General features: G+C 41.0%; 1 protein-coding gene across 1 annotated transcript in view; it reads right to left on the reverse strand.

Annotated features, from left to right (window-relative positions):
- Window positions 1-11,731: 11,731 nt before the first annotated feature.
- Window positions 11,732-27,055, reverse strand: part of LOC113060417 (syntaxin-binding protein 6-like) — a 39,604-nt gene continuing 24,280 nt past the window's right edge. The window contains exons 3-6 of the mRNA XM_026229316.1: window positions 17,770-17,900; window positions 17,531-17,696; window positions 13,951-14,108; window positions 11,732-13,378 (exon numbers count right to left, since the gene is read on the reverse strand). Of these exons, the coding sequence (XP_026085101.1) occupies window positions 13,355-13,378; window positions 13,951-14,108; window positions 17,531-17,696; window positions 17,770-17,900 (479 nt within the window). The 3' untranslated portion in view covers window positions 11,732-13,354. The remainder of the gene's footprint in view (window positions 13,379-13,950; window positions 14,109-17,530; window positions 17,697-17,769; window positions 17,901-27,055) is intronic.

Consider the following 27,055-nt stretch of genomic DNA (forward strand, 5'->3'; position numbering starts at 1 on the left):
GTACGGTAAGGGTTACGTGCTGCGCTTCGTTCCCTTTCTTAAGATGATTAGCCCCGGGGTTCCTTGGGCTTCATCCAACCAGTGTGTATTTGTTATACACCTCAAGCACCGCCCCTCAACATGGGGGGCTGTGTGTGCAATTCTCGCGGTAGTTTAGCAGTACTCCCCTTTTCTAAAAGGGTTGCCTATGAGCATGCTTCTCGGAGCTCGGAGTCCTCCTCTCATGGGAGACTGAATTCTCGTTTTTTTCATCAGAGCGCTCCAGTACTACATACTGTTTTGAGACGCACTGTGAGAGCAGACATCCTGCTAAAGCAGGGGCTGAGGCTCGGGTAATGGCGCCTTCGCACCAAGGTGTTGAAGCAGAGTTGGAGAGGTTGGCCAGACCTGGGTGGATTGGTTTTGCGGCTTCCTCTGACTCATCCAGCTCCATTGGGGCTGGACGCCATGGTACAAGCGTGGCCGAGGCTTCATCTGTACGTTCCGTCCTCCAATTGCTCTGCTCCCGGGCCATTCCATCTACGAGCTGCTCTATCAGAGTGCCACGAGAGCCCCTCCTTTGTGACAGGCAAGACTTGGTAATAAACAGTGCTAAGTTCTTAGTCGTATCCCTTTAAAGGAATCTTTCGTGATTCCAAGCCTTCAGCTCTACCCCGGGCCGAGGCCCTTCAGGTAAGTTGGGTATGTAGCTTAGGCCTTTGGCCATAAGGGATAATGTCATGGACAGCCGTCGAACCGTCCCAGGGGCGACTCCCTGTGAAATGGTAGAGTTGGTACTTAGTGTTTGCCATTATTCTGGCTTGCACTCCCCTCAGCATGGCGGCGTGGGTATGCTGTTCTCCATAGTGTCCCTTCAGAGGACGCAGTTCGAAGCTCCCTTGACAGGGAACGTCTCAGGTTACGAATGTAACCATTGTTCCCTGAGAGGGAACGAGACACTGCGTCCTCTAGCTCCCTGCCATGCTTCGGACGCAAGCTTCACGAAGAAGATAAGTGACGGGTCCTACGGGCGCATATTTATAGTCACGCCGGTAGCGACGTCAGAGACTGTCGCCCGCCAACACATGCCGTTTTTCAAAGTATGCTTCAGACACAGGTCACGACGAGGTGTTCCCCATAGTGTCCCTTCACAGAACGCAGTGTCTCGTTCTCTCACAGGGAACCATGGTTACATTTGTAACCTGAGACGTTTTCCTTTCATTATTTTTGGAATGAATGGTAATTAAGTGTATGGTGTGATAATTAGGCTCACTGGTTATTACAGGAGTTGAAGTACTGTGTGTTATTTCTGCTCCATTAGTGGCACCAAATGGATCTGCAAAAATCCTGAATGCAGTAGTAAAGTGGTTCCCAAACTTTTTCATCTCGCGGCCCACACAACCAAACACATATGTTTGCGCGGCCCACTGTAAAAAAATTAACTGACCCCGCTATTGTTGGGTTAATAACTTAGTACTCAGAAGCTAGATTGTTAACTGTATTTATTGAATGAACTGGCAATGAACAGAAAATGACTCGGGTTGGCACCACTTGGGACAACTGCTGTTGTATTTTTAAACCAATCAGCGAGCTCAAATAGTGGAAGCATAGTTACAGTTTAATATTTATTTTTTGTTATTTATTTATTATATATATGAAATATGTTATTATGTTATGACTTAGACATTTTTACATGTATAAAGACAGGTTGAAAACCACTGCAGTAGTACTTGATGAAGGTACTTACAGGTTTCCTACACTGTTGTTTAGACAAAACAGAGTCATGGGGCTACACTTATAAAACATGAATACACACAGATTTGATCTTAGAGTCTGCGTATGCTAAAACACACAATATTTTAGATTTATAAAAGCAGTCTTTGACATGGAAAATACTAAGCTCACTTTTCCTTGTGGCAGAGACGGAGTACTACAGGAAATCTAAGCAATGCTTGCTCTCGCCGTTCTCTAGTAAAGGATTTGGCTGTTGACTTGTGCTCTGTAATTAATGTTAATGAAACCATTCAGCTGCACACAATTTCAAGATCATTATTGCTATTTATATATAATTCACATCTGAAAGAGAGGCGTACACACATTTTTTATGTGCATACATTTTCTGAATCACATGTACACACTTTAAAGAAATGACTGTAAGGTCAAATGAAAAACTATCTCTACACAACATTTAAAAAATGAGGCCCTCTGTCTTTACAAATCAAAAGTTCAGAGAACATTTAGAATTAATATTACCATAGTGTTTGCAGAATTATGAAATGGATTTTTTCCTTAATTCCTTAATGTCTTCATTCAAACAAATAAAAAAAAAGTTTTTTTTTTTTTTTTTTTATTTAAAAAAACTGGACATTATTAGCTTGGTAGTTTCCTCCATTGTAAACCTCCAATGTACCCATTTATATTGGCTTAATGTTCTTATGAATATTTTGTGTTAACATATTTGATGAAATAGATCTTTACAGGATTTCAGTTTTGTTGTTTCTAGCTTATGTCTGTTATCTTAAATGTCATGTATGTGCTACTGTACTGTTAAACAATCACAAACAAACACATTTAAAAACTGACCAAACATATTAACGACATCATCTTGCATTCAAGTTTTTGCCCAGATTACAAAATCTGTTACAAAATATGTCTTGAAAATCTTGTCATTCTGCTCAGGTGTATTGTTGTGCTCATCTTCCAGAATAAATGTAAATGATCATGGAATACATGGACACGGTTGTACAGTCATCAGTGGAGAAGCCGGTTTGCTGGAGGTATAAGGCTGTAGTTATGACATCTACCAGCAGGGGCTCATGAGACTGAGCTGTCCAGCAAAAACAGAACTGTTTGGTTTCAGCAGTCTTTCATATACACCAAAGTCTTTAGGCTTACTCTGTATTTCAGCTAGTATTTACAAGCCTTTTGATATGGTCCACCCTAACATCCTATTGTAATATAGAACATGTCGTCAATGCAAAAAAAAAAAAAAAAAAAAAACACTTAAAGACATCTTTAAGGGAATAGAAAATACAGTGAGGTTCATTTTCAAAATATCATCTGATAATTGTCATATTAAGTGAAAGGACATGTTTGAAAGGACAAGTATAGAGCATTGAAAAAACACACAACACACACACACAAACACACACACACAAGCAGAGGTGCAAAAACACAATTCAGTCAGGAGAGCTGACTTGAAAGTGCTAGTGCATAGGCAAGATGACCCAGCTCAGCTCATTCTGTACAGTGTGATCTTTCCTACACTGGTGCCATCTGCTGAACGCTCAAAGGCTCCTGGTAAACCTGCTGTCTTAAACACTGATGCCCCTGCGTGGTGAAAAACAGAAGCGCACAGACACAAAAGCACAAAGATTTTAGTCAACATGAAATCAGAACTCACCCTAATTACTTAACATGTTCCATGTGAATGATTTATCTGTGCATGTTATTCATAATAAAAATGACTTCATAATCCATCATTCATACTGGAATTGCTCCACATCTGAAATTAGCTATTATTTATATGAGCCAGAAGCTGTCATCAGTCAGTAATTCTTTGATTCGGGCTGCAGATACAGGTATTTACACCTTATTAAAATCTTGTCAGTAGTTTCAGAGCCATTTCATTTTGTTTAACTTCAGCGTTTTAAACTGAATATCCTGCTGCGTTAGGAAATATGTCACATCTCAGAAGTAAAATGTTACATTGACATTGCTGTACATCCATGATGCACCAGTTGTTGATAAAAGCCAAATGTAAGGCGGGGTTTGCTTCTATGAATCGTTGATGATTGGAGGTTGAGATGTGGTCATGGCTGATGAACGTAAGATGAGCTTGCAAAATAACTGCACATCTTTGTCTCACAATTCACATTTTTCGTCTTGCATGTCCAAAAAAAAGTCTGAAATATATGATATAAGCTTTCAATTGCAAGGAAAAAAGTCAACTTGGTAAAAAAATAAAAAATAAATAGCTTTTCCCACAGTTATGAGTTTATTTTTATTTTATAATTGTTTTTTTTTTGTTTTTTTTTTTGTAAAAGTTAGAGTCCAAATTGTGAGATGAAAAGGCTTTTTTGTTTCTATTGTTGAAATGAGCTTCCATACAACCCAGATGACATTTGATGACTAAAATGACACATTGAATAAAAATTGCAGGTCAAAAAAAAAAAAAATGGATTGTTCAGATTTAGATCTTTTCATTTAATGTTGACAACAAAACTTGGTTACGTATGTAACCCTCTTTCCCTGAAGGAGGGAACGGAGACGTTACGAATGGGGATCTCGCCCGAGAGCCCAATCACCTTCGAGTGGTACAAAACGAGCCAATGGTACACAAAGTACCTTGGTCTGCGGAATTTGCATCGCGAGCTCCGCCCCGCAGAGCGGGTATATAAGGAGCAACGCGAGCAACTCGCATTCAAGTCTTCGCTGAGGAGCCGAGCCAGTGACCCGGCCGTTCAGCGGAACAGCGATGTGGCAAGGGGACGTAACGTCTCCGTTCCCTCCTTCAGGGAACGAGGGTTACATACGTAACCAAGACGTTCCCTTTCAGTCGGTCACGTTCGACGTTACGAATGGGGTCCCTTACAAAACGCCACATGGCTGTCTTCCAGCGACCCGTGTGAGTGATAGCACCCTGTCGTGAGGCCAGCACGAGTGAGGGCCTACAGCTCGCACAGAATACGCTGGGTAGCATATTCCAGCTGGACATATGCTAGCAGGCTGCCTGCCCGTGGGAGGACTTACAGAAGTAGGTATCTACCAAGGTGGTGATACATAAGAACTCTGAGGTACCCAGCCCGCAGGGTGGAATTTTCAACGACAGAGCTGGCAAGGGCTTGCCAAGGGAAAGACACATGCTGCGGAGAGACTTACTGTGGACATACACACGTGGGATTACCCAGAAGGGGAATCACGACACATGGAGGCACCTAGTCCGACACATGGCTGACCAAAGGGCATGTACGCAAGTGTTGGACATCAACAGTGCTGGAGGAACCCAGGGTTCTGACTGAGGAACTCACCTGAGGGGAATAGCGCACGCATCCAGTCCGCGGAGTGGAATGGCGCAGCAAGCGGATTGACACCGAGCAGGTCCTTACTGGCCCGAAGGGGCGAGTATCTGGGAGGACACGGGCTCTACACGGAGATTATAAAATCTTGCAAATGTGTTAGGTGTCGCCCAACCCGCAGCTCTACAGATGTCTGCTAGCGAGGCGCCATGCGCCAGCGCCCAGGAGGAAGCTACGCTCCTAGTTGAGTGAGCTCTCACCCCTAGGGGGCATGGCAGGTCTCGAGCCTGATAAGCCAGGACAATAGCATCCACTATCCAGTGGGATAACCTCTGCTTGGAGACAGCCTTTCCCTTCTGCTGGCCTCCATAACAGACAAAGAGCTATTCTGAGGTCCTAAGGCACCGAGTTCTGTCCACGTAGGTGCGGAGCGCACGTACTGGACAGAGCAGCGCCAGGGCTGGGTCTGCCTCCTCCAGGGGCAGCGCTTGCAAGTTCACCACCTGATCCCTAAAAGGAGTGGTGGGAACTTTGGGCACGTACCCAGGCCGGGGTCTCAAGATAACGTGAGAGTTAGCCGGCCCGAATTCCAGGCACGCTTCGTCAACTGAAAATGCCTGCAGGTCCCCGACCCTCTTCACCGAAGCCAAAGCCGTCAGGAGCGCAGTTTTCAAAGATAAAAACTTTAGCTCTACTGAGAGCAAGGGTTCGAAGGGAGCTCTCTGCAGTGCTGATAGAACCACTGCGAGGTCCCAAGAGGGGACTTGCTGAGGGCGAGGCGGATTGAGCCTCCTTGCTCCTCTCAGGAACCTGATGATCAGATCGTGCCTTCCAAGAGACTTACCTTCAACAGGGTCATGGTGAGCCGAAATGGCAGCCACATAGACCTTGAGGGTGGAAGGAGACAGCCTTCGTTCCAACCCCTCCTGAAGAAAGGAAAGCACTGACCCAATCGGGCACTTCCAGGGGTCCTCACGCCGTGAAGAACACCAAGTGACGAAGAGGTTCCACTTCAAAGCATAGGCATGTCTGGTGGACACGGCTCTAGCTGAAGTGATGGCAGCTACCACCTGTGGTGGCAAGGTACCTAAACCTTCCGTGACCCGTCCAGAACCCACACATGTATGTTCCATAGATCGGGACGTGGGTGCCAGAGGGTGCCCCGTCTCTGAGAAAGAAGGTCCCTCCTCAGAGGAATTGGCCAGGGAGGGGCTGTCGCGAGGAGTACAAGTTCGGGGAACCGGCCAGGTCCGGCCGGGCCAAAAAGGCGCAACCATGAGGACCTGTTCCTCGTCCTCCCTGATCTTGCACAACGTCTGTGCAAGAAGGCTCACTGGGGGAAACGCATACTTGCGCAGGCCCAGCGGCCAGCTGTGTGCCAGGGCGTCCGTGCCGAGGGTGCCCTCGGTCAGGGAGTAAAACAACTGGCAGTGGGAATTTTCTGGAGAGGCAAACAGGTCTACCTGGGCGTCTCCGAAGTGTTCCCAAATCAGCTGAACCGACTGGGGGTGGAGTCTCCATTCCCCGGGGCGAGACTGCTGTCGTGAGAGCTCGTCGGCTGCACGATTGAGCCTGCCTGGAATGTGAATGGCACGAAGCGACCTCAGATGCTTGTGACTCCACAGGAGGACATGGCGAGCGAGTTGCGACATGCGGCGGGAGTGTAGAACACCCTGATGGTTGATGTACGCTACGGTCACAGTGTTGTCCGTACGGACCAGAACGTGCTTGTCCTTCAGCAGGGCCCTGAAGCGGTGCAGAGCAAGACGTACTGCTAGCAACTCGAGGCAATTGACATGCCACTGAAGTTGGGGTCCTGGCCAGGAGCCTGACGCAGCATGCCCATTGCACATGGCACCCCAGCCCGTGGCAGAGGCATCTGTTGACACAACAACATGTCTGGACACCGGTTCTAGGGGCACGCTGGCCCGTAGAAATGAGGGGTCCAACCACGGGGTGAAGTATCGACAGCAGGCCGGAGTGATGGTCACTCGGAGCGTGCCCTGTTGCCATGCCCATCTCGGGACTCGGTCGTGAAGCCAGTGCTGAAGCGGTCTCATATGGAGTAGCCCGAGCGGTATGACTGCCGCCGCGGACGCCATATGCCCCAGGAGCCTCTGAAACAGAACCAGCGGGGTCAAGGGGACTACAGGCGTACCCACAGTGGGGCAGCGTGGTGGAGCAGACAGCCCTGGCATGGGAGGCATAGCGTCCCTTAGCGGGGGCGGAGTGCGGGCACTCGTCTGACTCCAAGTGGCAAAGAGGGCATGAGAAGGCGAAGCGTTCTTGAGCCGTCTTTGCATGGAAATTGGCAAGGGGAGAGGGGAACAAGAGCGGCGAGGAAGCACGTCGCCAGCTGTCATTCGTGGCCTCTTGGGACCCGGAGATAGAGGAAACAGGTCTTTTAGTGAAGATTTGGGAACAAAAGGAAAACGAGAACAAAGGATTCTCCCCTGGCCCTCCTCCGGGGGAAGGAGTGGTCCTGCTACCATCTCCTGATGAGCTGACGTCTCCAACTCCAGGTCGCCCGTCTCAGGAACGCCGCTTGGCCTGGCGTTTGGCAGGTTTAGGGGCAGAGACGGGTTGCGCCGCCCTTCTGTGGCCATCTCCTCGCTGCGGCCGGGGTGAAGGCTGCTGCTGTGGCCGAGCGGGAGTGGAGGAGGCCGCAGGGGGGCGCCCTCGGCGATGAGCAGGCTGAGGTTGCACCGGCGGCGGGGTGGAAGCAGCAGAGGGCCGCCGGGGCAGGATGTGTCTGAAGGCCTCAGACTGCTTCTGGGCGGCAGAGAACTGCTGGGCAAAGCTCTCTACCGCGTCGCCGAAGAGGCCATCCTGGGAGACCGGGGAGTTGAGGAGCTGAGCCCGATCAGACTCCCTCATGTCTGCCAGGTTCAGCCATAGGTGGCGCTCCTGGACCACCAAAGTGGACATCACCTGACCCAAGGAGCGCGCAGTGACCTTCGTCGCCCGGAGAGCGAGGTCGGTTGCAGTGCGTGCCTCCTGCAAAACCCCTGGGTCAGCACTGCCCTCGTGCAGCTGCCGGAGCAGCTTGGCCTGATAGACCTGCAGAGAGGCCATGGAATGCAGGGCAGAAGCGGCCTGGCCCGCAGCTCTGTAAGCCTTGGCCACAAGCGTGGATGAGAACTTACAGGCTTTGGAGGGCAGCTTGGGACCACCACGCCAAGCGGAGGTGCTCTGTGGACACAGTTGCATCGCAACAGAGCACTCCACCGGGGGAATCCCAGCATACCCCTTGGCCGCCCCGCCATCGAGGGCAGTGAAGGCGGAGGAAGAACCAGAACGGTTTCGGGCAGTTAAAGGTGCCCTCCATGAACTAGTTACTTCCTGGTGCACTTCCGGGAAGAAAGGAACCAGAGGGGGGTGCTGGCGATCCGCATGAGCAGCCCCCAGGAACCAATCATCCAGCCTCGAGCGCTCAGGACAGGGTGGAGGATTCCACTCAAGCCCGATGCTCTCCGCTGCCCGGGAAAGCACGCCCGTCAGCTCGGGATCAGACTCGGACAACGCTGGCACTCCCGAGGGAGGCAACGCCGCCGAACCCTCATCTCCCGAGGACTCAAGCCCGCCTTGTGATGCGGCGATCGACATACGGTCCTCTTCGCGAGCCCCGAATGAGATGTCAGGAGCCTGAGAGGGTCCAGCAAACTCATCCGGGAACTCAACCGGCTGCGGCGTATGTGAGGGGGGTGTGGCCCGAGGAGGTTCGCTCGTCGGGGAAGCCCACACGGTAACCCTCAGATCACCCTGGCCACCAGCCGAAGTAGCTCTCTTACGAGAAGAAGAGCTAGAACGGGGTGTGGCAGAGGGGACTCTATACCTTTTAAGGTAATCGAGTCTCGATCTCAACGCCGAGATGGTCATGTCCCCGCAATGAGAACATGAGCCATCGACGAACACAGTCTCAGCGTGCTGGAAGCCCAGACACGTGACACAGCGATCGTGACCGTCACGAGGAGCGATATATCGACCGTAGAGTTGTGACGTTCGCGAACGAACCGATTCTTTTGAACGGCTCATAAACATGAACGATGGGAGCCGAGTCGCGACTGGAGAGGAGCCGTTCTTTCTATCGTTCTTTTTTCCTATGCGTGTTCATACAAATGAGCTCCGCCAGGAGACAGAACAGTTATAGGGGGAGGGGCGCACCCAGCGCAGGCCAACCCTTTATAGCGTGATGATATTAGTTATTAGTTGTGCATGCATTTACATTGCATTTTGTGTTCATTTAAAACTTATTTTAAAATCATTAAAAATGTTCTTTTGTGATACTGTACTTGTATAGAAATGTTTCACTAAAAGCTGTTTTCCACAGACATTCATTGCAGCCCACTTTGTTATTGTTCATTGACTTGAAGGGGCTGATGTCCTATTTGCAAAGTTTACAGTAGTAATAGTATGTAGTATGTAGACATTTCCATTTTATTTATTCTAATTTTATCTACTTAAAAAAAAATTAGTTTTCTATCAAAATGTTCTTGTGTGATAACAATGTTCTTGTGTGGAAGTGTTTGTAGTAAAAGCTATTTTGCACAGAAATTCATTGCAGCCGGCTTTGTTTTTTATGTTTATTTGTGAGTAGGTATTGTATGAATAACATAAGTCAACGTAGTTTTACACACACACACACACACACACTTTGTACTAAAGGTAAATCAAAATAATGATGTCACTGTCTAAGCAGAGGGATTTGTGCAACCCTATGGAATATAGTCGACACATGAGAAATGAGGTAACAATCAATATTTCAGAATAATTCAAACTCAGATATTGGTGTGTGATATCTGAGCTTTAATTATTTGACTACAAATCTCACCTTATAATACCTCCCAGTGATTATTTCCAGGATAAACTGAGATGCTCCCAAGCTGGCTTCTTAAAACTGACTAAATATTTAAAAAGAGCCAAAAGAGCCATTCTTTTGAACGGCTCTTTGAAAGGAACGGATCGCGAAGATCCGGATCCCCTCAAAGAGCCATAAATCCCATCACTAATCGACCGCACCCAGAAACACACGGGCGAAATGACATCTTTAAAAAGACGCAAATCGGCCCGTATCTCTTTTGTGAGAGAAATTTGTCTCTTTTAGAGGTGTTGAAGCGCTCAGAGGAACGCGGGAGCTGTCGCAGGAAACCCAGACGAACCGCTGAATCGCGCCGTCACACCAACACCAGCTCTTGCTTGTAACACACCAGTGATTGCAGCAAGTGTTGTGCTCGGCTCCGAAGCAAAAGCTTGAATGCGAGTTGCTCGCGTTGCTCCTTATATACCCGCTCTGCGGGGCGGAGCTCGCGATGCAAATTCCGCAGACCAAGGTACTTTGTGGTACCATTGGCTCGTTTTGTACCACTCGAAGGTGATTGGGCTCTCGGGCGAGATCCCCATTCGTAACGTCGAACGTGACCGACTGAAAGGGAACCATTGTTTTCCCTCCTGCACTGGGTCTGAAATCTTGACTTCAGCAGCACTTACTATAGTACATACTCTAAACCTGGTTTTACTCCTATCTCTACTCTGCTTTTTATAGAGGGTTTTGTTCATCATTCAGCTTCATTCATTCATTTATTTATTTTCTGGCTGATGACAGTCGTTTCCGAAACAAATAAAAATCTAACATGACAACAAAATAAACATGGATTTATCCAGTGTTCAGGTTTCTGTTCTAGAAATTTATGCAAAGACATAATTGGACATCATTTGCATATTTAAATATAACATTTTACAACCAGCTGTCTTATTGTGCTGTGGTATGAAATAACTATGGTGAAATCAGGTAATATTTCACTTTTTGTACCCATTCTCACCGCATTGGATATGACATTTCCTAAACAATAATACAAATTACAATACAAAAGTGTGTAGAATTAATTAACTGTAGGTTATACAGTAAAAAGAAGGAAAAATGACAAGACATAAAACTGACGTTGAAAGGACGAATTACCTTAGATATTTCTAGAAGATTGATGCTTCACATTTGATTTTGTCAGTATTGTTGCTGCTCATCTGTCATTAGTTACACACGTTCAGTTTTTGGGATGCATTGTGTGTGGTTTAGAGCATTATTTCAGTGTTATGTGTTCTACTTTGATGGGGTTCAGGGTTTGTATGAGGAACACTGTATTTGTTTATTAGCCATGGCTTGGCCCATTATCATTATCTTCCATATAGATGTATTTTTTTCAGAAAACTGCTTAAGTGAAAAACACTGACTCTATCCATGTTTCATATTATTAATCAAACCCTGAGTTGTGGATGGTTATAAAGACTAAACGGATCGTATGTGTTTGGTTTTGTCATCTCTAAATTCCTATTTCTCCCACACACACACACACACACACACACACACACACACACAGGTATTGTGTTTGCAGCAGACAGACAGCAGTGTGGTGTGTGCAGTGGGTTAATTATTAATAACTCCAGCGCGGCTGACTTTGCACTCAACAGGAAGTCAAAGGCATGAGCAGGATCCTGAGCCAGATCTAGAGACGTCAGCTGCTCACCGCTGCGTCACATCTCACATCTGTCAGATCACTCAAAGGTGACTCCAGCACGGCCCGTCCTCGATGCACACACGTGAACAATCACTTAAAGCACACTTTTAATAATATGGGGAAAAACCTGTGTCGCAAAAGCACAGATCAATCATGCAAGAACATTAAAGACTACTATTTTTTGCAAGACATCTATTATTTTAAATTGATCAGATAAAGCATATCCAGGATGATGCTGAATTGTACAATTCAATTTATTACACTCTCCCAAGAAATGTCTCAGTGTTACAGATATAACATGGTTGCCCAAGTAGGGAACGAGCGTCTCTGGCGTGACTGCTGTCTGGAGTTTGTCTGAACACATGCCAGTTTCGGTTGATTTTATCAGTCTGTTGAGGGATAATGTAGCCCAGGGGTCCTCAACTCTGGAGCTCAAGGTCCACTCTCCAATCCTAATCTAACAGTCCTGAACAAGCTCCTCCAAGAAGTGAGCTGCTGGGGAAAGGACAGCACATTTCCCATCACATAATCCCAGATATGCCTTCTTGCATCTAAATGAGCAAAGAGATGTGATGACGTCATTTATTATCATTCATTGTTCAGTCTTCCACACAGTAGCACAGGCACATTGTGTTAAAGGATAAACTATATCAATATTCCCTTTGAGTAAAAAAAGTTACAATCGAAGTGACAAGGATAGGGCTATTCTACATTCTCAAAAATGTGGTCAGAGAACTGCAAACAGGGTTTGTTTTTCATCATGCAAGCGTAACATGAAAAACATGAACATCTAGGCCTGGGATGCACATGACAGTTTGATAATTCATCTGTTTTTCTGTGACGATGACGCCAGTCTCTGGCAGTATTCCCCAGCCACGCAGTCAGACATCAGTACATCAGAGCTGCTCTCAACAGCCATAAGACAAACCATATGACTGCTCATGCCATTTAACAGAAGAGAAGCTAGAAATCATCTCACAGATGACCCAAGTAAAGCAGTCATCTGAAGGCAAATTTAAGGCAGGGTTTTATTGCACAGATATGATTATCTACATTATTTATGTAACAAAAATGAACACTATACAGACTTTGGTCTTTGGTCACATAATCTATTCGCAAACAATCAACTGGGAAAGTAACATTGCATATGCTTTTTTTTTTTTTTTTTTTTTTTTCAGGTTCCTCAAGGCAAAATCTGTTTAAAATGCTTCAGATATTAACTTGACCAGATTACATTTCTAAAAAAAAATTACTTCAATACATTGTTACATTATGTACATTCATACATTATGTAAACATGCATGTTACACCAAATATGTTTATAAAAGCCGAAAGATAAAAATGCAAGAAAAAAATCATAGCAGAAATTTAGATTATTTTAATAACTGCATATATTTTGATTTAAGATTGGAGAAAAAAAAAGAAATGATGTAAAAAAAAAAAAAAAAACAAGTTTAGAGTTTTTTCAAAACCTTTGGATAGGAAAATTGATTTTTTTTATTTTATTTAAATCTTTTATTTTCACTAAAGTTCTTTTATGATGGAACTTATTAAACACTCACTAGGTTAAAACTATCTAGAATCTATCAGCAGGCTTTTGAAGCTTTTTTTACATATTTGTTTAGGAATTTTAAATGCTAAAACATGTCTGTCATAGAGTGAGACACTGAAATAAGGCTCACAATGACCACAAATACCATCCAAGTGTAGAGGAGGCATGATCTTTCCTTGTAGATACACACTTGTCCTTTATATGATACTTCATGCACGTCCAGAAACGCTCTCTGATAGCAGAGGGGGAGCGGGGAGAGGACTTTGTACCAGATTCTCCAAAAATACAGCAAAGGCTTAACACTTGTGCTTCATGGCAAGCTGGAGAGAGAGAGAGAGAGAGAGAGAGAGAGAGAGAGAGAGAGAGAGAGAGAGAGAAAGAGAAAGAGTTAGAAAAAGAGAGACTGTTAATCATCCATCTGCAATCTACTGTACAAACAAAGCACAAAATGTCTGAAAACTTGGCTACAATCTCCTGTCCCTTGCTTGTTCGTTCACTACTTTTCAGAAGTATTTTATAAAAATATTTCATGAACAGTAAATTATCATATTATTCTGATTTCTGAAGATCATGTGACACTGAAGACTGGAGGAATGATGCTGAAAATACAGCTGCGCATCACAGAAATAAATTACATTTGAACAGAGATTCACACAGAAAATAGTTATCTCAAACTATTTAACAATATTACTGTTTTACAGTATTAACGAGCAAACAAATACAGCCTTGGTGAGCAGAAGAGACTTTAAAAACATAAAAAAATAAAAAAACATTGTTACATCGTTCATGCAGTCGCCACATGAAGGCAGCAGAACAACACAGATGCCTTTTCACGTGTAAAATCTGCAGAAACTGGCCAAAAGACTAGAGACAGACATGCGGCACGCTTCACCTTGTGTGCAGTGTCGGCAAAATGCTGTGCACTGTTCATCATCTGTCCTGTCTTCTCCTCCACGTGTCCCAGTCTCTCGCCGCGCTCGTTCAGCGCCTGACTGGCCTTCTGCACCGCGCTGCTCACACTGTCTGCTGCCTCGTGCAGGACACTGTTCCCTACACACACACACACACACACACAAAATATCTTGAGAGCTTTCAAGAGAGCTTCAGCACAATGCCAAGCTAAAAATCATGCAGACAGATTTTATCCTGAAAATCACATCCTAAAGGTGCAAAGAAACATGGCTCAAGATTTTCCATTACAGCATGTGCTGAACTGTTCAAATGTCCATCCTTATTCCACCTCACGTCTGTCCATGGCGTTGAGTGAAGCTGATCCAGCCGTGACAGGAATCCCACACCTGAGCAGCTTCATGCTGTTAGTTCTGATCTGCTGTGAGACTTAGACCGGAGGGTCTTCATCAGTCTCTTCCACAGCCTTATGAACCTTATCATTCACTACAGCCTGACGAGTGTGACATACGCTATAACTGCTGCCATATGCCCAAGCTTTCACATCGTGTAGAATCATGTGACTGATCATTTAAGAGTTCCTTTTCAACTTTCAAATTACTTCATAAAACAGAAAGCATTCATCACTTGAAATAAATAAACATTAACTTAAATAACTTTTTTTAAAAAAAAATGTTGTCAAGGCAACATTTCAAAAAAAAATTCTCAAGTTAAAGTACTAAAATAACTTAAAAAATAATAATAAATAAATAAAAACTCATTTTTGTTTCCTCAAAGAGCCTTTCAACGATTTATTCATAAAGAATTATTTTTGCTTCTTAGTGCAAAGAACATTTTAATAACCTAAAGAATGTGTTTCCACAATAAAGAACTGTTTGGTCAATGGAAAGGGTTCCATGGATGTTAAAAGTTAGGAAATAAAATCCCTGTAAAAAATGATTGAAATGATATGAGCTAGATTGTATACCAGTTTAACCCTTATATGTCTTTGAGCCTCACTATCAGGTGCATTGATGTTCGCTGCATCTGACCCTCAGGAACCACGACTATACTTCCCACAATAACACCAATCCTGTCGCTGAGTCAGAGTGTGACTACAAGAATAAAGACAAGAAGAGAAGAGAAGGAGGCACCTTCTTCCCCCAGGATACAGTTAAAACAGCAACAGCCCCTTCCTCAACATCCCAACACTTTAAAGGTAGCACACACACATGAACCGTCTGCACTCACACAACACATTTGTGAATAATCTACAGATATAACTCACATCAATGCCTGTGCCTTTAACAAATGTTAGACGAGGAAACAAACAGAGCGGGAGAAAAAAAAAAACGGTGCAATCCTGTATAGTACCTAATGTAAACTGATTTATTTAAAGCTATTATTGTTCGCTACTTGAAATGGGAATCTCTTGGCATTTTCAGTTGATTATTTAAGAGTCACATGTCAAGATTAATGTTGCTGCATAATGTTGAGACAATTAATGTATTGTTACGCCCCTAAATTACATCCAGTAATATGTCAACAAACAGAAATAAATCTGAAGTAAAGTGAGTATGAGGGGAATTATAGTAAAATAAAAGCCTCCATTAATCACGTTCTTAAGCTATAAAGTAACAAACTTTTCATGATTATTTATGATTAGCAGAACTAAACAGATTTGCTGAATAATAATGAACTTTACACAAACAGTTTGTTCACAACTAGGAAAAATATTATATTTTGCAATAAGTTACCAAAATGTTTATCCTTTAATAAAGCTTGAAAACCAGATTTATATGATTACATTATTTTCTAGCAATAATCAAACATCAAAAGAAAACAGAAAGTTATGTTTTTAAAAATGCTTATTACTACCAAATAGTACAATAGTTTTAAAAGCCTTTTAACATAAATGTAGACATAGGTTGAAGTATTCTCCTGTGTTGGCAAAGGTTTATAAATTATTTACGTTACAAATCTATGAGATAATGCACAGTTTTTCCAGATTAACATTAATTCAAATTCACAGCATATACAGTGGAAGAGTTTAGCCCCTTTCACACATATGCCGTGTTTCCACCGCAGGAACTGTACCCAGGAACTAGGGACTTTGGGCTGGTACTCGGTGTGTTTCCACCGCAGGAACCAGGAACTAAATAAAAGTTCTGGGTAAAAAAAAGTCCCTGCTGGCGAGGTGGTTCCGGAAAGTTCCGGAACTTTCGGGGGCGGGACATCAGTGCTAAACATGCTGATTGGTTGATCCACCATTTATTCGGATCAACATTTTCAAAATATTACTGTTATTGTGTCTTGAAATGTAATTTTAAAGTATTTCAGGCGAGAATGTAGTTGTTTAAAACTCAAATCTGTTGTTTATTTATAAAGAAAGCGCCTATTTAAAAATGTGTTTCACCGATCTCAGAGACATGAGCTCCACTCGATCAGCGGGAGCTCAGTCCTCATGTATCCGCCGAGAGCAGCCTCTTCTGGGATAGACCTTCTGATGTGTGCCGCTGGATCTGATGTGTCTTTAGTGGTTAAACATAAAATATATATTTTTTTTTATAAATCGAACAGGTTAACTTTGGTTTGTAATCAATTTATCTATATGTTAAAATGAAAATAAAAAGACAAATTCATATAATATTTCGTTTCATTGTAATGGCTGCATATATAAACATATCCCTGAACTAAGTACATTTCTGCAGCTGTTCTTATGCTTAAATGAAAACGAAAGGAGGCAGTGGTATTTGATATCCTATTTCGTTTTATTCTAAATATACAGTGAGGAAAATTAAAGTAGCCATGGTCAGCTGACTGATGTTATCAAGTACACTGCTGTTTGCAGATTTACCGGATTTGCTTCGTCTCGGACATTACACTCCTGAGTTGAATGCGCGAAGTCTGAACCACTGAGGATGCAAGCCCAAAATCAGCGTACTTTGTATTGAGAAAAGCTCCTGGTAATAATAGTTTCCTGGTACAAATGTTCCGGGTAATTTCGGTGGAAATGCAGAAAAAGTCTGTGCTGGTAAATTAAGTAAGTTACCTTTAAGAGATCATGTGTGAACAGGACCTTTTCAAAACTCCAGATAAATTTGCTAGTCATATGGTTCTTATGGAGATGACATGATTACATGAGCTGTTCACAAAGCTATGTTGTTTTATAATTAGCTTTTCTATGTAAATATGTGCTAGGTGGACATCTTTGACCATTGCGCCTTGCAACTTTTGTCATGCTTCTCCATTCATCAGCTGCAACTCTGCAACTGGATGCTATTGTGAGTGTCTCATGTTCATAAGAGCAAACCATTCTGATTGGCCAGTAATGTTAGTTTGGATGAGAGTGAAAGCTGCTCTTCTCATACCATCGGTGAACTCATGGACTTGAAAGTGATATCAAACAACAAGATGTTTCTTTCTTTTAAATGTTAGATTTTTTTTTTTTTTTTTGCAGCCATACGCTGCACGGCAGAAATCTGGCACGGTTCCGGAGAACTTTAAGCCCTTACTCCCAAATTTGTTTTCCCCATTATAAAAAAAAAAAAGGGTGCATGGTAAGCTTGAACGGGACGTCTCACCTCCCAGCAGTTTGGAGGGGCAGTTGATGAACTCTGGTTTTCCTTCGGGGATGAACCGCTGACACGTGTGATGCAGGATCTGGACAAACATGCACTTCTCTCCAGCTGAACCCGCAGTCCACTGGTCAGATCCATTCTCAAATATCAAGTCAAACTCTGGGCAATCCTGGACATTTTAGGGTGATGAGAAGCAGTAGACAGAAGACAGCATCTGAAGGAGCAAGAGCTCATGTACTCACTCGGACGGAGTCGATGCCGTTGACCTGCCGCAGCTGACTGATGCTCCACTGTGATCTCCTGACGAAAGACGACGAGCCTTCAAACTGCTTCACCTTCGTGAGGAACGCCTGCGCTGGCTTCTGATTGGTCACTGAAACGAGAAGGAAAATATGTTTAAAATACTGGCTCAAAATAATTATGATTTTGAAAGATTATAACAATAAAATAGACTCTTCTGCACACCAAGGCGTCATTAATTCGAACAAAACTACAGTAAATCTGTAATATTGTGAAATATTTTTACAATTTAAAATAGCAATTTTTCATGTTAAATATACAGTAAAAGCTGTATTTTCAGCATCATTCCTCCAGTCTTCAGTGTCACATGATCTTCAGAAATCATTCTATTATAATGATGAATTACTGCACAAGAAACATTTCTCATTATTAGCAATGTTGTGCTGTTTTAAATGTTTGGGGAAATAATGATATACTATCATTCAAATGTTTGGGGTAAGCTCAATTATTATTTTTAATATATATATATATATATATATATATATATATATATATATATATATATATATATATATAATTTTTATTTTTATTCTTATTCAGCAAGGGCACATCAGTTTGATTAAATGTGAGAGTAAAGACATGCATAATGTTTTTAACAATGAAAGCAATAAGAACCATTGTTAATAAGTGAATGATTTCTGAAGATCATGTGACACTGAAGTCTGGAGTAAAGATGCTGAAAATTCAGATTTGCATCATAAAAATTCATTAATTTTTAAAATTTATTAATATACAGTTATTCAAAAATGTAATAATATTTCTCAATATTACTGTTTTTACTGTATTCCTCATCAAATAAATACAACCTTGGTAAACATAAACAATTTTTTTTTTTCCCCAAAAACATCACATTTATTCAAAACTTCTGACCAGTCGTCTGTAAAGCCATTTTTCCACACAACACAGAAACAAACACTCCCCAGGGATCTGGATCACAGTAGTGTGGTGGTACGGTACAGTGGAGCTCTATCTAGTTCTCTAGCTCGTATCAGAGAGCAGTGTGTACAGATCCCACCACACCCGGCTCCGCTGGAGCGGGAACATCCGGCCCACGGCGCTCTGTTTGAGGAATTTCTGATCCTCGGCTGTTTGTTCAGGCCTCTGTGTCCAACACTCCCTTTTCCTCCCTCTCACTCGCTCCATCTGTCAGATGACTGGAGTCAGGGACCTGACTTCACCTCCAACGTTTGAGATCATTCTGATCTGGAGCTACAGGCTCACAGTAGTCCCGGGGTGTGTGTCTATGGAAATATCTGGATGCACTCAATACCTCCAATATTGTGCAACAATCTTAACTCTCCAAAGAGTCGTGCTTTTTTAAAAGCAATGTTAAGGTGAATGTTAATGTAGCATAGTTGCACAAACACAAAGTACACTATCTGCTATTTAGATATATTAAGAAGCAGCAAACAAAAACCCTGTCAATGTATGCACAATATAAATTGCAATATGCATCATATTGTATCATGATTCATTTATTGTTAGTGGCACATCCCTAGATAACAAGAAAACAAAACTGTAGACTGATAAAACGAGTCTGTCCTAGTTAATGATGCCCACACTAACTAATATAAAACTCAAGAAGTGCTGGAACCTGTACCAAAGAGCTGTACTGATAACAAATTCCACCAGCTTGGCAGTGTGGTCATTAAATTAAAATTTAAATCAAATCAACATAAATGCAGAGGTGATTCTACAAACACATTTCATAACAATCACTGGACACAAATGCAATGAGATGTTCTCTGCTGTATATGATGTCCCACACATTTTGTAAATATGACTGATGAATCCACCTCTACACAGATTTAACATGCATATGCATTTTCTTATGAATTATTCACAGAGAGAATAAAGCCATGATGATGAATATTCAGTATGATGACCTATTTTCCTTTTTTGGTGAACTTTTGCTTTAAATAGATAAACTGGACAAAAATGGCGCTAAAATATATATAGAGTAGTGCGCATAGGCAAAGACAAAACGAATGAGATGAGATGAGATTGTTCAATTAATTAGATTAAGGTTTTCCCCTTCATTTTATAAAAACAACCAAAATATCAGCTGATGTTCAAGCTGTCACATGCAACTGTTAAAGTAAGTGATGTGTTTGTTCAGGAATAATGCACAGGACTAACCAGAGTGCCTTTCCTTTGTCTCTTAGTGAATAGATCTTTAATTTGTGATGCATTTAATTCTTGGTGTCAACAGGCCTTTAGAAATCAAATCATTCTACTGAAGCTCAGCAGTAGTTGCTTTCCAGACGGCTACTATTAAATGCCTTTCAGTGGGTTTCCCCCTCAACGAACCCCAAAATATGTATTAAGTCTCCCCAGGGCTCTTTTGATACCTAGAGGTCATGTGACTCACTCCTGCAGGATTGCTGTGGGCTTGGAATGATCTTCTGGGTGTGTTTTAGACCCGCTCTGAATGGAAACAGAAAGGCCACGCTGGGGCTCCTGGTGACGGGTTTCATTCTCTGGAAATATTATGATTGGCTAACCACAATTATACTTAACATACCACATAAACCCAGCTCACTGTATCAGAATATTTGCATAGTAGCTGGAGATCGAATGTTCAATATCCTCTAAGAAAAATTAACAAACATTATGTGGTTATAAAGCATATTTAGGGCTGAGGTAAAGTGAATGTGGCTTTTGGGTGATGATATAATCAATTCATATAAACCAATCGAATCCACGAAAAACTGCTGAAATGGAATGTAAACCGAACAAACATACAAAGAAAAGATGAATACACATGTGGGAATTTTTTTTTTCCAGTTTTGAGTCCATTAGATTTAGTGCTGCCAAAAAGTAGACTTGGCGAGATTCATAGAATCCAGGATAAAAACTAAAGTACTTTCAAAGAGCGACAGAAATGAACTTTTCCACTACAGGGTGATATTTGCCCCCTTAAAGTGATTTCTGGGCCATTTTTACCTTTATAAGAGCAACATGCACCCCCTTTCATGTAAATCCATACATTTTTTAATAAATGCAATTACAATAATGAAATCAGTATCAACAAATCTATGTGTGTATCCGAAGCTATGTGAACGTCTCAGTGGAGCATTATTTGTTTGTAGTTTCTTTGGTAAACCAGTTACAATTTGACACAGCCTTTGCAAAAATACTTCTTTTTTTTTAAGTTATGCACTCAACATGAATGCAGCAACATGTAAGCAAGCATGTTAATTCCAATGTCTAATCTGTGATCAGTGATTGTTTTGATATGTAAGGACTAGTGCGGCCCCCGACTAATGAGAAATGCACCTTTTATATGACCATATTGGATTGGTTCTTTTAAAAGACATTTCTGAAGACATTTCAAGCTTCCTATAGATATACAGTTAGGTCCATATATATTTGGAGACTATATATTTAACAGAAGTTTCATAATTTTGGCTCTGTATGCCACCAAAATAGAATTCAAATGAAACAATCAAGATTACATTAAAGTACAGACTTTAAACTGTTACATCCTTGTGGCAGATCACAGTATAAATAAATGCATAATTGCTTACTTTATGTCCTCTGTGTTTACTTCCATACGACTACGTGCTGCGTTTCTGTTGCCAAGTCTACAGTTTTCCCAACAACTTTTTTTTTGTGCAACTTTTTCATCATTGCCGCGGGTTGTTTTTCAACTCTGTTGTTTAAAGCAACTATATATATAGTGCTGGGTGGTTTGAACAAAAAATTGACATCAAATTTTTTTTTTCTAAATTATGCCGGTTTATGAAGTTTTTTTTCTTCTTTTTTTTTCATGCATAATCAGGTGTACAATAAATTTTCTGCTGGTTGATATTCCAAGACATGCCTTTAGCCCGACAACACTTGCTTAAAATAGTTAGTTGTTTGGTCGACGTCAGATTATTGGAAACCACAAACACAACATTTGCGCATTGTTTTGATTTCATATGTAAAAAAAAAAAAAAAACAATATATATATATATATATATATATATATATATATATATATATATATATATATATTTTTTTTTTTTTTTTTTTTTTCAGCATTGTGAGTCTTTTATCACAGAACAGTAACAATCTTTCATAGTTATAGAAATTACTTTAAACTCAATAAATATAAACAATGCATTATTCATGCATTTTACTTCTAGGTTTGTATAATAAGCTGCTCAAGCAAGCGGCAAAACATATAAACAATAATTATCCTACTTTTCTTGTTAAAATATTTAAAAACACCACAGACAGAAACAGTCTCGTGCCTTTTGCATTTAAATCTTTATCACAAGCAATCCCACTGGTCTTAATGAACTTTGTTTTTCTGCTTCCATAAAAGTGAATATATATATTGTTTTCCTTGTTTATCTAAAAGTCCTATTTTTCTTGTTTTAAACCTAGCCAAAAACCCATGTTTTATGTGTGAAACAGCTTTAATTAGTATACATTCATTGTGAAATGACTGCATTTCCGTGTCAATCCATGTTCATTTTTCCAGCGAACAATGCACTTTCACTTTCACTTTAATTCAGCACATGCAGCACAGCAAAGATAGACTCTGTACGTTAACAATCGCTGCACTGCTGCAGACGCACTGCTTCTGAAACGCACTGACGGACCGCAACCTCATACAGTGCGAACGCTGGAATCCGTTAACATGGGTGCGAAAAAAAAATACGCACTGCAGACGGAGTATGTGTGAAACAGGCATTATAACGTAACGCCAGAGCACTGCTGAGTTTACCCTCAGCACGCCTCACAGTCGCTGCTTAGTGCAACATTATAAAGGGTCCATCTGAAAGTGTCGCGCAGCCGTGCCGCAGCATAACATTCGTTCCCAACGTTGAATAATTACATCGGTATGGCGGTATATTAAAAATATCATAACGAAAATATACACCGGTTTTTGGTATGAACCGGTATACCACCCAGCACTAATATATATATATATATATATATATATATATATATATATATATATATATATATATATATATATATATATATATATATATATATATATATATCTAGTTTTGGACTATTTTGAGAAGCAAATTGGCAGATTTTTTGTAAATACCTGGCAACCCTGTATGTATTGTTCATTTGCAGGGTCAGTTCAGAAACATGACATGTTCACACTGGAAATCTGATATTGGCCACATTTAAAACAACAACGTGAACAGCTAAACAAAAAAATCTGAGCAAATTAAGGCACTAAAGCACTAATGCTCACAGTGTGAACATAGCCTTTGAATCAATCCAGACTTTTACCTTTTTAATTGACATAGAAATAATGAAGGAATAATCCACATCTGTCCATGAAATGGCTTTGAGTCAATGGCCCAATTACTCATGATCCCTTGAAAAAGGAGGGAGGTATATATTAAAGAGCTGAAATATTCCTTAACCTTTCCTCAGATTTTGATGAGAATACCCTCAAATTAAAGTTCGGAGAGTGCAGCTTATATTCATCATATAACTGTACCTTGAATATGTTTTGGTCAGCAGCTAATATATATATATTGTGCCTTTGTCCAAAACAGAGATGGCAGAAGAGAGTCCTATTGTTTTCTTTATTTTATAAAAGCACAACCTTTTGTGGATATTGGGAGTGTACTCAAATAAAAGTAGACCCTTGACAGTTTGAAATGGTGAGTCACTCTTATATGTATAAGTAAAAATTATTTTTACATTTTGTTTCCAGCGCCTCCATGTTATGCAATAAATGAACTAATATCTTTTACACTCCATACACACACTTTGATATAAGCTTAATGGCACACATTTATCTAGGTTAACACTAGAGCTAGGTGAGTGCTTTAAGTGAGCACTGTCTCACTGCACCATTGAGGATGATGAGATTCTCTCATGCCTGGAGGATATCTTCAGAAAATAAACCAAGATGCATATACATACAGAGCAGAGCTCAGCAAGAGTTCAAGACTCAGTCTGATGAATAGGAACTCTCTAATAGTTGCTCCGCAGAATCCAGATGAGGCAGGATCAAACAGACCAGCCAAATGGATCTGCACAAATGAGTCTGTGGAACAGCTCCAACCAAACCATTAGCCTAGCAAGACCTCAGGCACCGTTCAGCTGAGACTAATAAACAACTTCCTGCAGCACATGCATTATTTGTAGGCATTTAAACAGCACAGCAACTGATCTCCTGAACTGTCACACCAGGATGTTATTAGACTCATCTGACAGCTTGCTAGCAAACTACAGAAAGAATGTTTTAAAATACATCTTAAATTATGCACTCGGACTCTGTCATATTTGTCTCAAAACAAGTTTATGCTTTGAGAAAAATATACCATGTCAAGCACAACTCATGCTCTAACAAAGACCGGTTACACCTGCCAATAACATGCTTTTATTTTATTTTTTTGCATTGAAATGCATTTGGAAACACATGCTAACCCAGCAGGCTAGAAAAACTCTGCATGTTAAAAACAAAAAAAAGTATCATATTCTTTGATGCATCATTAATGAAAACTGAGAGATGAACAAACATGCCTTAAAAGCCTGGTGATCATATTTAAGACACTGATTGAAGAAGAGAAGAGCTTTCCCTCAAAACATCACTGCACCTTATAAAGTTTTAATAGACCACACTGAAAATTATTTTTTAAAGTTTAAAGAGAATGCAACACACAGGATTTTATCCACATTAATTACAACATGAAGGTCTGTGGGCAGACAGCACAGAGCCAGCATGTGCTTCACTCAGACAGGAAGGTGATAAAGAGCATAAAGAGTCTGTTCAGGTAAGCCACACAAAAGAGCTCAAATTGAGTCAGGCAGATGGAAACAGTCCAGGAAAAGGAGAGATTTTGTGCCTCTTTGGGATGGTACAATGAAACCTCGTTCATTTGCAGAACGCTAGCTTCTGGAGGGTGCACAAGTCTGAACTATCGAGTTTAGGTACTTTGGTGCAGAGCCAGTGGTTGTCTTGTAGGCAAACATCAGTTCCTTGAATTTGATGCTAGCGTCTATTGGCGACCATGCAAACTGATGAAACTCTCACTGCTGCATTGTGGATCAGCTGCAGAGGCTCGATAGTACATGCCAGAAGGCCCACCAAGAGAGCATTAGTCTGGAGACAACAAGAGCTTGGACAAGGAGTTGTGTGGCCTGCTCTGATAGGAAGGGTTTAATCTTCCTAATGTTGTAGCATTCGGGCTGTTGTAGTGATATGGTCAGTGAAGCTTAACTGATCAACAATCACAACTTCCTGGAAGAAGTTACGGTTGGTGAACCTAGCTATGTATTGTAGTAATTACATCTGGATGGCTAAACGGTTTTGCTAATTTCTTCAGTGTTTCTCGTAATCATCTCGTTTTCAAATATAGTAAAAACATGCGTGAGACTTTATTCCAGCAGTCTACAGCTAACAAGACTCAAATACAGAGCAGAACAGGATCTCTGAATGACTTGGTTACTGACAAAAATGTATGAAGATACAGTGATTAAAGTCAATAAACATTTGGTGAGCTATACCATGTACGTGGGTCAATCATCAAAAAGATAAACGTTTAATTCAACTTAAAAATCTATGTATATACATATATATATATTTTTCACATTAGAATGCGTCTGTAACACACTGGTGCTGTAAGGAGCACACAACATAAAGTAGAAAACAAAAGTCTTTTTAATATATCCACTGGAGAAAGCACTAGAAACACAGGGAATCTGTAACACAACCAACATCTAACAACCAGATCAGGACGAGGAGACATCAGGGATTAAATTAACAGTGACAAATCTGTCAGCAAAAATTCAAAATATAATACAATTTCTTATGATCACTTTTTTGTCCTTTTATATATTTTAGTAAGCATGGGTCTGAATAAATATGCTGTTTCTTTTTAAATTAATGAATTTGTTGCACTGAATGAAAATGGAACATATTTAACCCATATTTTGACATAAAAGTAGACAAAGCTTTCCACACCAAAATGGAGATTTGGTCTGAGTATCTGAAACTATATCTGACATGCACAAAGACAGGAAAATTAATTTTAAACTATTAGTTGTTATTTTCAAAAGTGTAATGTTAACATATGTATAACATTAGAGCTTGTGTGTTGTGTCTGTCGGGTCTGTGTGTGTAGAGATATTTGGCATGATAACATCATGCCCTGCATTTTAACCATTCCTCTAAATCTAACAGCTCCTCTGCTCAGATCGTGGCATGAACACACATTCACAGCCAACCATCTGCTTCATAACACGAGTTTGGTGTTTGTGACGGGAGGCAGAGCACATCTGATTCAGAAAGGAAACCCAATGCAACCAACCCGAGAATCTCACATTTCCTCCTGCCATTTGAAGTCCACAACTGGGTTTTTTAGTTTTGCAGCCTAGAATATTCCTGATTTCTTTTTCTAAGCGTGTCTTTTTTGCACTTTTTCAATAGTGCAGTGAAGGAGACAGACATAAAGCAATGAGGGAGGAGAGAGGGGAACCACAAACTGGGTTAATTTAATATCATTGAGATACAATTAAAGGTTTTATTAATATCTTGATTTCATTTTTACTTCATTTTTATTATTATGTCTATATAGTTTTATATAAAATGTTATTTCAGTTTTATTTTGTTACTGTAGTACTTCAAATTAAACTATATGAAACATTTCAAGTTTATTAAGTCTTTATTTGCAGCCTATATACAGTATATGCATTGTGCATTATAAAAGTATTTTCAATGCATTAATTATACCTTGTATTGCACCGTATAATGCATCACATTATCTTATTCACCGAATTAAGATAATAATGCATATACGATTATTTTTAAAGTTACTTTTTTTGTTAAATATAAGTGGAAATAATTATTTCAATTCTACAGAGATACTAGCATGATCTAAGCCAGCAATTCAAGCAACTTATCTTTTGATGTGAAATGAATTTTAACAAAATAAGTTTGTCTTGCACTCCAACAAACCATTTCCTTTGCATGGAAATATACATACTGCAAAAAGCAAAAATGTTACCTCTTAAATAACTGCAGATACAGTACATAAATGCATCACACAACTGGAGTGATATCCACCGCATTTGAGGTGCTGTGCCCTAACAACTCAACTATTCATAAAGAACAGATGCATGCTGGAGCCCTTTTATTTCATTAAAAGTGATCAATTCTAATCTTTGTCTGATAAATCATGCTGACACACGCGGGTATCTTCCCCGCCAGGAACCAAGCAGCGGATGAAGCCAGCGACTCACTGAAGAAGCTCTCAG

Source organism: Carassius auratus, chromosome 42, assembly GCF_003368295.1.
Source record: "Carassius auratus strain Wakin chromosome 42, ASM336829v1, whole genome shotgun sequence".
NCBI classification, from domain to species: domain Eukaryota; kingdom Metazoa; phylum Chordata; class Actinopteri; order Cypriniformes; family Cyprinidae; genus Carassius; species Carassius auratus.